The sequence below is a fragment of the Diplodia seriata genome (assembly GCF_021436955.1).
Source record: "Diplodia seriata strain FDS-637 chromosome Unknown scaffold_3, whole genome shotgun sequence".
NCBI lineage: Eukaryota > Fungi > Ascomycota > Dothideomycetes > Botryosphaeriales > Botryosphaeriaceae > Diplodia > Diplodia seriata.
The window spans coordinates 596,213-609,499 of record NW_027117310.1 but is presented as its reverse complement, the minus strand read 5'-3'; the positions used below and the strand labels follow the sequence as shown (position 1 = coordinate 609,499).

Genomic DNA, 13,287 nt, shown 5'->3' with positions numbered 1-13,287 from the left:
GTAGTCTGCTCGGTGCGGACTCATGAGAATGTTTTGGACGCTTGGTGTGCTCATGGAACGGTGATGCTTCTGGACCTCGTGCCAGGCATGTGAAAGAATCAACTGCAGTTTAGATGACGCAACAACAAAAAGAAAGTGCACCACCTTTTGCGGAGAACACGGTAGGGTATAATTTGCACCTCATCTGTTCGAGGCTGCGTGCCACGACAGCTTGAGCTTGGAACCCTAGGATCCAAAAGGGAAAATGGTGCTGCAAAGGAAGAGCATTGCGGTTAGAGCTTGCTTGATTTGATTGGGTGTTTGACCACCAGAGTAATACTACAGGGAGACCCTTACGCCGGATGCCCATGTGCACTAGGCGAGCGTCGATCTCAATCTTGGCACTTTGTCCGAAGAATGTTGTATGTTTCAGGTTACGGATATCAGACAACCCTGGCGGCCGTTGCACAAGCACTGAGCAATATAATTCGGTCTTTTGGCAGATGTTATGAAATCGGTGAGCTGACCAACGAAATGCATTAGGATGTTTGCGATAAAACCAAGGACTCTGGGTATATCTTTTCGCAAGGGCTGAAAAACAAAAATGAAAAGGAACAAGGAGCGCCAAACTACCAGAGGTATCATCCTAGGAAGCGCCGTAGCGCCATACAATGCCACAAAGGAAACTTTAGCACAGGAATCTATCCGAAGCCTCTGAACGAATTCAACGATTTAACCAAGGAGAGTCTTGATCGAAGTGTGCGGGGCGAAGGGTCCGCAAGGGGACGGGCGTGCACGTAGATCTCGGGAGAGTTGACGGATCCGGGGGATGAGTTTACAGCCTGACAGGCGAGGGAGCAGATCTACGATCCAGACCCAGGACTTCGTCGAATTGGATGGTGAGGGAGCCGCTGTCAATGACCTTGACGTGCTCCCAGTCGCCCTCGTCGCCCTGCGCCTTTGTGACCTCGGCCAACCAGGCAGTTTCGTCGTTGTCAACGGCGGTTCCAGAGGACGACGGCCGGCTGTCTTCAGGGTGGGACACGGCGGGGAAACGCTCCATGAAGAGACGATGGTATTCGCTGTGCATCTTGTGGCCTTCGTCGGGATGGGCGGATTGCGAGACATCAATCAACTTGCTACCAAGGGAGAGGAACGTTAGCGGCGGCGGCGGACAGCAGTTGGTGGCGGGACCTACTCGGATGTCTGGGCGCAGATGCGCTCGAGGGCGTCCCGCTGGCGCCTGATTTCCTCAGGGTCGGGCTGAGGAGCACTCATGCCCATGTGCGGGCCTTGTTGGGCAACGGCGCCGTACTGGTGCTGGTATTGGTCGGGACCGAGGAGGTGCGAGGCTTCGGAGCGCTGTGCGTAAGGGCGGCGGTCAGTCGCACAGGCGGGTGTGGTTGATGACGGGGTCGCTCTTACCTCATCGTGTTGAGGCCTGCGGCCAAGGCCTAGGCACGAAGCGCAGATGCCCATCTGGAATGAGGGCTGTGACGGGGCGTGGCTGCGAGGACGTGGAAGGGGAGCGCGGCCTCAGCGAGCTGGTGTGAGGGTGGCTTGCATGGGCCGGCGGCCGCGGGGAGCAGAGCGCAGGATCGCAGCGGGCTTGCGGGCGCGCTCTTGTTCAGGGAGCTTGCTGGGGGAGCTTGGACGGCGAGGTGAGGTTGGAACAGAATGTTTGATTATGAGGTTTCGCTTGACATTTCGGGCGCGCAGGAGCCCGTCGGCGGCCGTGCCGCTGCCAGCCGACGCACCGCTGCGCCAGCCACCACCATCACCGTCTACACCACGGCTGCATTCCTCGCCGCCCAGACGCCCGCCGTCGCCCGTCCCCGCCGGCCTGGTTCTCTGCGGGTCAGCCGGGCGCACGCCCCGTGGTGCAGAAAACGCCTCCGGTATGCGCCTCCAACAGCGCTACTCCGGGCCTGCCTGCGCCGCCTCAGCCCGCGGCGCAACGCTCCGAAGCTTGGTGCCGGTGTTTCTGCCGTGGTGTCTACTGCTGCTCGGTGCTGCGTTCACGTTGTTCCGCCGCCGCCGTTTGCTCCGCGCGGTTCCTGTTCCTGCATATGTCCATGCCTCCGGGCTCCCCTTCGACGCGTCTTGCGCGCAGCAGTCGCGTATCCCTTTGTGGAGGATACGAGAAACTAGGTCCAGAGTGCAACCTCTCCTTGTTCTCTCCAGGTCGCGGCAGGTCGAAGGAGTCGACCAAGCAAGGGCGCTGCTCCCAGACACGCCTCCTGGTTACCAAGAATGGGGAGATCACCCTCCGTTACGCCTGCTCGACACCTCTTTCTTTGAACCACCATGACCATTTCTGAGAGCTAGTCTCAGCTGGCTCTCATCCCGCCCCTACGTAGATACCTCGCGCACGCGTCGCGAGTACCACCGCGGCGAGTCACGAAATGGCGAGCAGGGCCATTGGCTCTGCAAGGCACAGTCTTCTCCACCATGAAGGGCCTCCCGACTGTTGAAGCTGGTGCTGTCTTAGTCTTGCCGTCTGTATAAAGCGTTTTGGGTGCCGCTCCCAGTTGCCTCTGCACCGACGTCGACACTGACGCTCCTTGATCGTACTTGAGCATTCGCCATTCGTTTTGAATGCTCAGTATGCTGTTCGCTCGCTCCCCTCTCGCGGCTTTGGCCGTCAGCCTTTCATTTGCTGTGACCGATGCTGCCGTTGCAGACCGGCGGAGTCCGGCGCCTGCGGGCCTGAGAAAGGGCTTCCTGGACTACCTCAACCTCTTCGGAAAGCGTCAGGACGACTTCTGCGTACCGTCGAACGACTACTATCAGATTCTCTCCACCCACACATCCGCTCCTGAACTGTGTGCAACTTTGCTTGGACGGCCCACCGAGACCAGCCATGTCGTTGTCACCCCTGTTACGTACGTCAATCAATCAATTCAGTGCCGTGTTCCTCTTGACTGATCCACAAGGCAGCACTGTTACCCACGCCACCTCTACTCGTGTCGCCACCGTGAATAACATTGTCAGCGTCACTGTTACCAGTACCAGCACAGTTACGCCAGATTCGCTTGCCGCAAGAGCGCCGGAGCCTACACCAGGCCCTGAACTTGCGAAGCGACTAGCCAATGCTGAGGCCATCAGCAAGTTCATAAGACAGATCGAGGAGAGCTCCTCGTTTGACTCCACTGCCACCGCTTTGCAGCTAATCAGCTCTGGGTTGTCGAGCGCTTGTGACTGCCTTGGCCTGCCGACGCCAGGAACCACCACCCAGACTCTGTCTGGTCCTCCCAACGTGCGTTCCCCGAACATCTCAAAACGTGTGCGAGGCTAATTGTAAAGCAGTCAACAGTTACGGTCGCTGCTTTTGCAAGGACAACGAAGACTTCAAACAGCAGTATCGTCTTCAGGGAGGTCGTGACAGTCACAGCTGGCCAAGAGCCCAGTTCAGAGGGTGCTAGCGCTTCCGCCACTGCCACCCCCACCGGGTCCGTTTCTGCTCCCATCGGAGAGGGTGTTAGCTGCCCGGCGGATGCCGAAGCAGTTAAAAACTATAAGCTTGGCAGCCAGACTTACGCTTACCGGATCCACTGCGGCCTGGACTTCACCGATAACAATGTCATTGATCAGCCCGCTGATGACGCGGCTGAATGTGCAGCTCTTTGCTCAACGTACAGCCAGGGAGCCAACGCGCCCGTTTGCGAGGGATTCGTTTTCAGGGACAATCGTTGCTACTTGAAGAGGAGTATCACCAACTCCACACGCGTCGAATCCCCTGGCACTGTTTCCGGCGAACTGCTCCGCATAGGCGCGTTCCCTAACTCGGAAAGTGTGTCATTCACGTCTGCCCCATCCGACGTAACGCTTAAGACCACGTCCGTCTCGCTCTCGACAACGTCTGCAATCCCCCAGTGCGGCCCTGGTGACTCCACCGAAAGTGCGTCATCGACGTATTCCTCCACCGTGTTCACGGATGCCGGCGGTACTGTACACATGTCTTGGACGTCCCAATATGCTTACGCCGCGACAAACCAGCGAGTGTGCACGTACAACAACACTGAAGTGTACACCAACACCAACCTCATTACCGTCCCTGCAACCACGATTGTGAGCACCGTGACCACGACTGGAACCGTGACCAACATCAAAACCTTTACCTCGGCTGGATCAGTTATCATTGAGGCCTCTGGGGGAACAGTGTACGCTCCCGGCGCAACGGCTACCGCAAGTGGCCTAGCAACCTCTACTCGCTCCCGCACGATCCTTGTCCCCCCGGCCGCCACGGCCCTTAGAGGAACGTTCAACTCGACTATTGTTTCGGGTGGCACGACTCGTGTTGAGGAGTACACGTACAGTTCTACCTCAGTCAGCCTTGTGACCATCATTGAAGCTACCTCGACTTTCAACGCAACGGGGGGTTCGGGCGTCTCTGCCCCTGAGACCACGCTCACAACGACTTCGACCGGCACTTCGGTTATTTCCGGAGAGACGACCCAGGTGGTGTCCACGCTCACTTCGACTGCAACGGGCGGCGCCGAGGCGTCTGCGCCAAGCAACTCGACGGTTACAACGACGACTACTGGCACTACGGTCGTCTCCGGTTCAACTACGGAGGTGGTCTCTACGCTCACTTCAGTTGCCACGGGCGAGTCTTCGGACCTGGCTGCCAGCGGGTCGACTACCGCGACTGGTGGTTCCAGCGAATCTGCGCCGAGCAATTCGACAATCACATCAACGACCGTTGATACTACAGTTGTTTCTGGCGTAACGACGGTGCTGTCCTCCACTATCACTTCAACCGCAACTGGCGGATCTGGCGAATCTGCGCCGAATGAGTCAGCGACTACAACCACTACGGAATCGCTGAGCAACACTCAAGGTGACCGAACCGGCACGGGTGCGATTGAGTCTAGTGCTACGAGCAATTCAACCGCCACAGGTGGCTCATCCGAGTCGGGCCCAGCTTCTGCAACTCAACTCACTGTGAGCACCTCGATCACCGTAGGGACGTCCAATGTGTCAACTTCCACGTCTACTGGCGCTGGCGGAGAGACTGTTGAGGTTCCCAGCGAGACTGTCGTGACTTCGTCTTCCTTTATTGTCGTCTCCAGCCGAGTCGGCGAATCGAGCGCAACGGCAACGGGTGGCTCAACTGAATCGGCTCCTGGCAGCGCGTCGCCTTCGAATTCGACGGCAACAGGCGGTAGCACTGCCAGTGGACCTGCCTCAGAGACGACAGCGGTGTCCGCTAACTCGACCGCGGCTGGCAGCGGCACGGGATCCGCGCCGGCCTCAGCGTCGGGATCCTTTACTTTCAGCGGAGACTCTGGGGCTCGGACTGGAACCTTCGTGACGACCTCCACCAGTGGCTCCCTTACGACCGTCATTACGTACACGAGCGTTGTCCCTGATACCAACGCAACGACCACGACCGTTTCCACAACAGCGTCGTCTAATGTAACGTCCACGGCAGGTTCGGACTCGCTGAGCAGCACTGAAGGCGCTCGGACGGGCACGGCAATGACAAGCGGTGAATCAAGCGTATCAGCTCCTTCAAGTGGCCTCCCAACTCTGTCCTCGAACGGAACTACCACTTCAACCGAGACTGTGACCAGCACTGGAGGTGAAGAGACCGGCACTGCTACAGCAAGCGGTGCATCAAGCGGACTTCTTACTCTCTCCTCCAACGTGACCACCACCTCGACTGAGACTTTGACCAGCACTGCCACAACAGGCGGTGAAGTGAGCTCACCAGCCGCTTCTAGCGGGTTCCCTACGCAGTCTTCCAATGGCACTACTACGGGTGAGTCCCTCAGCAGTACGGAGGGCCCGCGGATTGGCAGTGCAACAACAAGCGGCGGATCCAGCTTGACAGCTCCGTCCAGTGGACTTCCTGTTCTTTCCTCCAACGGAACCACCACTTCAACCGAGACCCTGAGTGGTACGGAGGGCCCGCGCACCGGGACTGCAGGTTCTTCTCTCTCGGCTCCTTCAAGCAGCCTTCCCGGGCCTTCGTCCAATGCGACGACTGCTACCGGATCTCTTAGCAGCACCACTGGTGGACCTACTGGCGAGGCAACCTATGCGCCGCCTCCCTCGAGTGGAGTTCCCACAGGCTCGTTGAACGGAACTGTTCCAGCATCGGAGTCTCTGAGCACTTCTGCAGGCCCTCGCTCCGGCGCCGCTACTACGGGAGGTCCTTCAAGTGGGGTTCCTACAGGCTCCTCGAACGGTACTATTCCAGCATCGGAGTCCTTAAGCACATCTGCAGGTCCTCGCTCCGGCGCTGCTACTACGGGAGGTCCTTCGAGTGGGGTCCCTACAGGCTCGGCGAATGGAACTATTCCAGCATCGGAGTCTCTGAGTACATCTGCAGGCCCTCGCTCCGGCGCTGCTGCTACTACAGGAGGTCCCTCCAGTGGCTTCCCCTCGAGCTCGTCCAATGGCACCGTGACAGCCACTGAGAATTTGAGCACATCTGCAGGCCCGCGTTCGGGTGCTGCTACTACGGGAGGACCCTCGAGTGGCTTTCCCTCGAGCCCGTCGAATGGCACCTTGGTCGGCACTGGCGCCACTGCGCTGCTGCCGCACGCCACTGGACTCAACTCGACGGCGTCTCTCTCTACCTCTCAAGGCCCTCGAACCGGTGCCGCTTCTACCACGACTACGACAACGGAGACGAGCGGAGCTAGCAGCGGTGCTCCGGCTCCTTCATACAACTCAACTATTGCTGGTCCGTCGTATGGTGTTCCAGAAGAGTCACTCTCAAGTACCTCAGGCGCGCGAGTTGGGACTGCCTCCGAGTCGATTCCGCTTGGAACCGGAAGCAGCGGCTTCCCAGCGCCATCCGCAAACGCGACCACTACAGCTCCGTTGGGTACCGGCCCTTCAACCACGTCCGCGCCTGGGAACTCAACCATCCCAGCCGGGACAGCATCTGAGGGTCAACGCACTGGTAACGTCACAACCACCACCACATCCGTCACGTCAACTGCGCCCGCCGCAAACTCTACCTCAATTTCAGGCACTGGGCCCGGTTCCCCTGCCAACGTGACTGCTTCTGCCTCTGGCACGGCTCCTTCAGGAACTGCTCCTACCTATGCTAGTGCAAACGGAACGTCTGCTCTGGGAACAGGGTCGAGCTTACCTGCTAACGCAACTGACTCCTTGTCGAGCACCCAGGGTGACCGCAACGGAGCCTTCTCCACAACCTCTCTCTCTGGAACTGCTCCCACGGCCTCCCCTGGAGCAAACTCAACTCAGCCAACCGGGAGAGGTACTGCGCCAATTCCCAACACGCGTCTGCGACCCTCGTCTCTGGGCACTGCTGCCACGTATGCCTCTGCAAACTCCACCTTGCCCACTGGCACTGGACCTTCTAGCGGATCGATCCCTAGCTCCTCAGCGAACTCGACTGAAACTTCTACTGTGACCTCGGTCACTGGCCCCAGCAGTGGAACGCCTGTCAATTCAGCCAACTCGACTGCCCCTGCAGGCACCGGCCCTTCGAATAGCATTGCTACACCGTCTGCGAACGCCACCGAGTCTTTCTCAAATACCCAGGGCGATCGTAACGGAGCCTTCTCCACTACTGCACCCCTGGCTACTGGTCCCAGCAGTGGATCTCCTGTTAACTCGGCTAACTACACTGCACCTGTGGGCACAGGTGCTTCAAGCATTCCAACACAGTCGGCAAACTCTACCGAGTCTTTCTCAAATACCCAGGGTGACCGTAATGGAGCTTTCTCTACTACTGCCCCCCTAACCACTGGCCCCAGCAGTGGATCCCCCGTTAATTCAGCCAACTACACCGCACCTGTGGGCACAGGTGCTTCAAGCGTTCCAACACAGTCGGCGAACTCCACCGAATCTTTCTCGAACACGCAGGGTGACCGCAATGGAGACTTCTCAACCACGCTCCTTGGCACGGCTCCGAGCAGCGGTGCGCCTGTGAACTCGGCTAATTCAACTACTGTCCCGGTTGCCACAGGGGCAACGAGCGGTTTCCCCGCGCCATCTGCCAACGCCACGGTGCCGATTCCGAACACCGGTCTGAACACGGGAAGCTTCCCTACTTCCACCCTCGTGGGCACTGGCCCGAGCAATGTTCCTTCGAACACAGCCAATGGCACTGCTCTCCTTGGTGCCAGTGCATCGACTGGCTTCCCGTCGTCATCAGCCAACGCTACTACGTCGCCTTCAAGTACAGAAGGTGCCCGCAATGGTGAAGCCACAACAGCTTTACCGAGCAGTGGCAGTCCAGTCCCTTCTCTCAACGGCACCCTGTCCGCATTCCCGACGGCCCCAAGCTCCTCGTGCGTTGACACAACGGTTACCCTGCCGGCCGTCACAGTGACTGCCACAGTTACCCAATATGCATCAACCGTATCTGTCTGTGCCAGTGACTGCGTCTCTCCATCCGACTCACCCTCTACCTTCTCGACAGGAACCATCTCCAGCACATCTACCTTAACGTCGACATCAACTTCGTCCGAGACAGCCACCGAGACATCCACCATCACGGTACCCTCCCCGTCCGAGTCCTCGACCGCGACGGCCGTCTTGCCAGCAACCACAAACACCGAGAGCACCGAAGCCCCCGGCACAGCCAGCAACGCCAACCGCTTCGGCAGCTTCTCAGAGGAGTCGTCCAGCACCGCCGCGCCGCCGCCGTCCACAACATCGACATCGACCTCGGTAGTCGTCGCCACCACGACCACCTCGACCAGCGCCGAGGCGCAACCCACCTACGAGGCGCCGCCGCCGCCCCCGTACGCCAAGCGCGACGTCCAGCAACAACAACAACAACAGAACCTCCTGCACAACGCCCAATTCACCGCCTTCAACGCCCTCTTGGACCCAACGGCATGGAAGACTCGCACGGAGAACGACTCGCTAATCTTCGCGGTGCCGCAGCCTGCGTCGGGCAGCAGCAACAGCGGTAGCAGCAGTGGCGGCGTCAACGTCATCAGCCAGGAGCCGGGCGCGGTGCTCGAGCTGAGCCAGACGATCGCAGCCGCCGCGATCCAGCAGGGCGCCGAGTACGCGGCGCACGTGTCGGCGAGCCAGGCGGACTCGGGCCGCGCGGCGTGCGAGATCAAGGTGTTTGTCGGCTCCCGCGCCGTCGTCGAGGCCGTGCCCGGCGAGAAGGAGGCCACTTTTAGTGGCGGCTGGACGCCCGGCGTCATGGAGGACGTGGCGCACGAGGGTACGCCGTTGACGGTGAGGGTGGGGCCGTGCAGGGGCGTTGATGGCGTGGTGAGTATCAAGGGGTTGAGGTTTGAGAGGAAGCGTGGCAAGCAGGCGGCGGAGGAGTTGAAGAAGGTGTGAGTGGGTGGAGATGCTTTTGCTTGGGGGGGCCCGCGATGGTCTTTGCTTGATGCGGGACGGATGGATCCCCGAGTGCAATGTTGTTGTTGTTGTTGTTGTTGTTGTTGTTGTTGTTGTTGTTGTTGTTGTTGTTACTGTTGGCTGACCTCGCTCGTTTTCTTTTGCTTTTTTCTTTTTTCTTTTTTTCTTCCTGTCCTCTTTATTCCGGACATCTCCATCATCATCATGACACGCTTGCATCATTTGCTCTTTTGGTTCGTATTTCGTAACGCTCATTCATACAGTAACGGCAACAGCAAATGAAAACGCCTTCTGCTGTCTTTGTTGCAGAAGAGGAGGATCCGAGAAACAGACATTGGAGAAATACTCTTGTTTGTTTTTATTCTTTTCTTTTACTTCGCGTTGGACGGTCCACGCGAGATGGAAAATGACCTACAAAAAACAGAATCTTCTCAAACGCCAATTTAGTCTCTTGTCTGGGTAGCATAATAGGAGTCCATCATTCTCTTCATCCGATCCCGAGTAACCTGAACCAATGGAAGTTGAATGTACGTTGTAGGCGTGAAGTTACACCAATGCTCGCCTTTCTCCAAACCCTCATTTCCACTTGATCTAATCTAAGCAACACACCCGTGCCTTGCATAACGCGTCTCTCCGGCGTCGGGGTCGCGTCATTCCAAATCCACTTCCGGCGCGAGTGCACGCGCGCAGACCACGAGGGAAAGGAGCTGAAACACTGGCATTCAAGGATCTACTGTAACGTGAGGGGTACAGAGCAGCTGTCTCTGGTCCCGAGCACATGACCACATTCCAAGGCATCTTCCGAGAGAGGGGATCAAGGGTGTGCGTGCGGCCCTTGCCGAAACCCGGGAAGTTGGGTTGGTAATCGATAAACGATCACAAGGGAGAGCAGCCCACGTCCAGATAGGGTTATGCAGGGGAAGAAGTAGGTGGTAGGGCTGATCTGATCGGCCTTCGATCACGCCCTTTCCCTCGGGTTCCTTCTCTTCATCTCTCTCCCCTGCTCGAGGCCTGCGTTAGCTCAACGGCGGCGGGTACCTTACTAATGTAGGACGGGCGGGGGCGGAGCGGGACGCAAAGGCGGGGGGGCCACGGGTCGGATCGGCTTGTTGGACGAAAAAGTCGGGGAGCGGCGGGAGGAGCCCATAGGCTGCGCTCCGGTTTAGGTGTTGATCGGGTCGATCACGCGGCTGAGAAGTGAGGGAAGGTGATGGTGGCTGCGGCTGGCGCGACAGATCGGCGAATGAGGTAGAGGGGTGGGTGCCGCTTTGGGCCTGCACGCGCTCGATTGGGCGATCTCATATGTGGGTGGAGGGCTGCAGAGCGCCTAAGCGTCCACTTTGCCCTTGCGATGGCCACCCGGTAAGGGACGTGAGAGCGGGTCTGCCGGGGATTGATTGGCTGGGGGCGGGATGTTGTGAACGTGGACAAGTGAAATGCTAGTGTGGTTATGACGCAAGTGTGGTTGGTAAGTTGATGTAGATTCGATAGCGTATAATGCACGGAAGTGGTATACGGGTTTGCTTTTTACCGGGGAAACCCTGCCCAACAAGATGCCATGTTTACGTTCAGTCTTCCATAGAGGTAGGGGCCCGTTGTTAGTCGTCACTTCAGCAAAGCTGGATAGCCCCACACAAGAGTGGGCACGATACTGACTCAAGGCCATAGACTGGTGGAAAATTGTCCCAAGTGCTACGGTATGGCGGGCAAGTGTCGGTTGGGGGTCTGGTGGAAAGGCGGACGTGCATGTGGCACGGACAAGAGGCACGGCCACCGACAGGGCCAGCATTGGCTATGGGACGTCAGTTCGAAAAGCATTGGATGGAGGTGGTTTGAGATGTTTAATGAGAAGCAGTGTGAGGTCAAGCGTCAACTCACGAAGTATTGGCTACGAAGGGCCCATGGAACGGCTTGCCGCTGGGATGAGGTAGACGACTGCAGAACGCGCATGATGGTTACACGAGACTTGACACATATCCATCCGCACGCTGGTGTGTGTCATCTCGTGCTATGCGTGGTCTATGGTCTGGTCTGGTGTCGAGAGCTCGAATGGACCCCGGCGGCGGGCGTTCATTGGCTGCGGCGCGTACTTTTCAGGCAGCTTCCCTGCACCTCCCACGCAGATGAATGGCTGGCCGCGGCGCTCCTGTCAACTGGATTGGGGCAGTGCTAAGCGCTGAGAGACACGTCGGGGAGCAGGCACAGTCTTGCTGCACATGCTGGGCACATAAAGAGAGAGGCGGCCGCCGGACAGGCGCGCAGGAACGACGGCCCAGCGCTTTCATCACGACCACGAAAACACGAGATAATCGACGCCCCGAAAAGAGCCTGGGAGGGATCGGGATCCTGCCAGCCCATTCACGCAGATTGGGCGCAGCACTGGGGTCGAGGGGATCAACGGCGGACGAGGGCCACTCAGCGGCCGCCACGTAGACGGCGCACTAAACGGCTGCTCGACATCGGCGCAGGCTCGACCTGAACTAACGATGCTCTGCGACGGAGAGACTCTGCGAGACTGAAAAGAGCAGTGCTGGGCTCCCACTTTCGAGTGCGGCCTCCCGGCATGCGGTTCTAGGCAGGTGCGAGCTGGCGCGCCCCGACTGAGAGATTGACGGCTGACTTCGCATCCAGGAACCCAGCGGCGCCCCGAACGAGCCACCCGGACGCGACACGCCGCCGCCGCCGCAGCAGCGGCACACGGCCAGGCCAGATCGATCCGGGCTCACCGCCGGCCAGTGCGTGGGCGCGGGCAGCCGCACGGTGCGGCGGGCCGGCGCGAGGCGCAGGTACACAGCGACAGGCGGCTTCGGCGGCGCAGCGCGGCGCAGAGCGGTGCGGGCGAGGGCGCGGGCGTGGAGAGCGCGCTGGCGATGGTGACGGCGGCGTCGAGGTCGGCGGCGGAAGTCGCGGGCGAGGTGGGGGCCGCCCGATGCGGGCTAGCGCCCGGTCACGTGGAGCGCTTTTCTCCACATCACTCGACCTCGACCTTCTGACCGACCTCTTCCTCCCACACTCCGCCCCCCCTCGGCGGGCGTCTGAAGGCTCATCAGATTCCATCGCCGCCGGGCTCTCCCGGCCTCAATCCACGCGTGCGGCGCGCCGCCTCGGCCGTGCGCGCGGCGTCTACGGCTTCCCGGCTGCTTCTATTTTGGCTACGCGACTCGCCTGGATTGGACGGCGCCTCAGCCCCAACTGATCACTCAGCGGCTACACCCTGCCTATCATTTGAAGGAAAGAATGCATTCGTCCACTATCCGCTACTCGTAATACATGAAGGGAGGCGGCTACCCTGAGAGGCCTCATGAGCTACCCGCCAGCCGAACCCTCCGCGCGCTTCCAGACAATTTTGCTGCTGCCGACAAACGAGTGGATCCCGTGTGATCCCAGAGACAAGAAGAAACAATCCAGACGCCTAACAAACGAAACGCTAGAGATGAACGCTCACTGCTCGCCCGCCCGGCGCCAAAGTCACTCGCCTCAGTGGCCGCTGCCGATGCCCTGGAGGCGCTTGTTGCGCTCGCAGCTGAGGTCGTAGATCTCCCTGTCCAGGGACCCGATGATGTCCATTGACTTCTCAATTGACGCCTTGAACTTGCCGCCCTCGCGCTGCCACCGGTTGATCCGTTCCACCTCGGCTGCGCGCCGGCGCATCTTGGTGTCGATCTTCTCGCACAGCTTGCACTTCTGGCTCACCGGCACCGTCGTCATGATCAGCTTCATGCCGCACGTTTCACCAATGCGGTACTCGCGGTTGCAGTGCTGGCGGAAGTGTCCCCACTTCCAGTCGCCACAGGCAAAGCGGTGCTGGTCGAAGAAGCACATGTTTCAAGAGCTTGGTGGAACTTAAGGTTGATCGTCGTCGTTAGCCTCGGGCCACAACGTCGCAAGAGCATGGGCCACCCTTACCTTTTGATATCAAAAAGTTGATATGGCGTCTGACTGATTGGACAGGGCTGACTCGAACCTGAGATCCGTCAACCACCACCACCCTCG

At 59.2% G+C, this 13,287-nt stretch overlaps 3 protein-coding genes across 3 annotated transcripts; 1 reads left to right on the top strand and 2 right to left on the bottom strand.

The window, feature by feature from the left end:
• Positions 1–814: 814 nt before the first annotated feature.
• Positions 815–1,458, bottom strand: SLS55_002925 (uncharacterized protein; the record flags this gene model as incomplete). The annotated part of the gene is made up of 3 exons (XM_066774405.1): positions 815–1,118; positions 1,178–1,341; positions 1,405–1,458. 3 exons carry the CDS (start codon positions 1,456–1,458, stop codon positions 815–817), a joined length of 522 nt encoding a protein of 173 aa, XP_066634524.1.
• Positions 1,459–2,577: 1,119 nt separating this feature from the next.
• Positions 2,578–9,273, top strand: SLS55_002924 (uncharacterized protein; the record flags this gene model as incomplete). The annotated part of the gene is made up of 4 exons (XM_066774404.1): positions 2,578–2,584; positions 2,663–2,864; positions 2,920–3,238; positions 3,289–9,273. 4 exons carry the CDS (start codon positions 2,578–2,580, stop codon positions 9,271–9,273), a joined length of 6,513 nt encoding a protein of 2,170 aa, XP_066634523.1.
• A 3,498-nt stretch (positions 9,274–12,771) lies between these two features.
• SLS55_002923 (uncharacterized protein) lies at positions 12,772–13,116 on the bottom strand (the record flags this gene model as incomplete). The annotated part of the gene is made up of 1 exon (XM_066774403.1): positions 12,772–13,116. The coding sequence occupies one exon, from the start codon at positions 13,114–13,116 to the stop codon at positions 12,772–12,774; it is 345 nt and encodes a 114-aa protein (XP_066634522.1).
• Between the last annotated feature and the right edge of the window lie 171 nt (positions 13,117–13,287).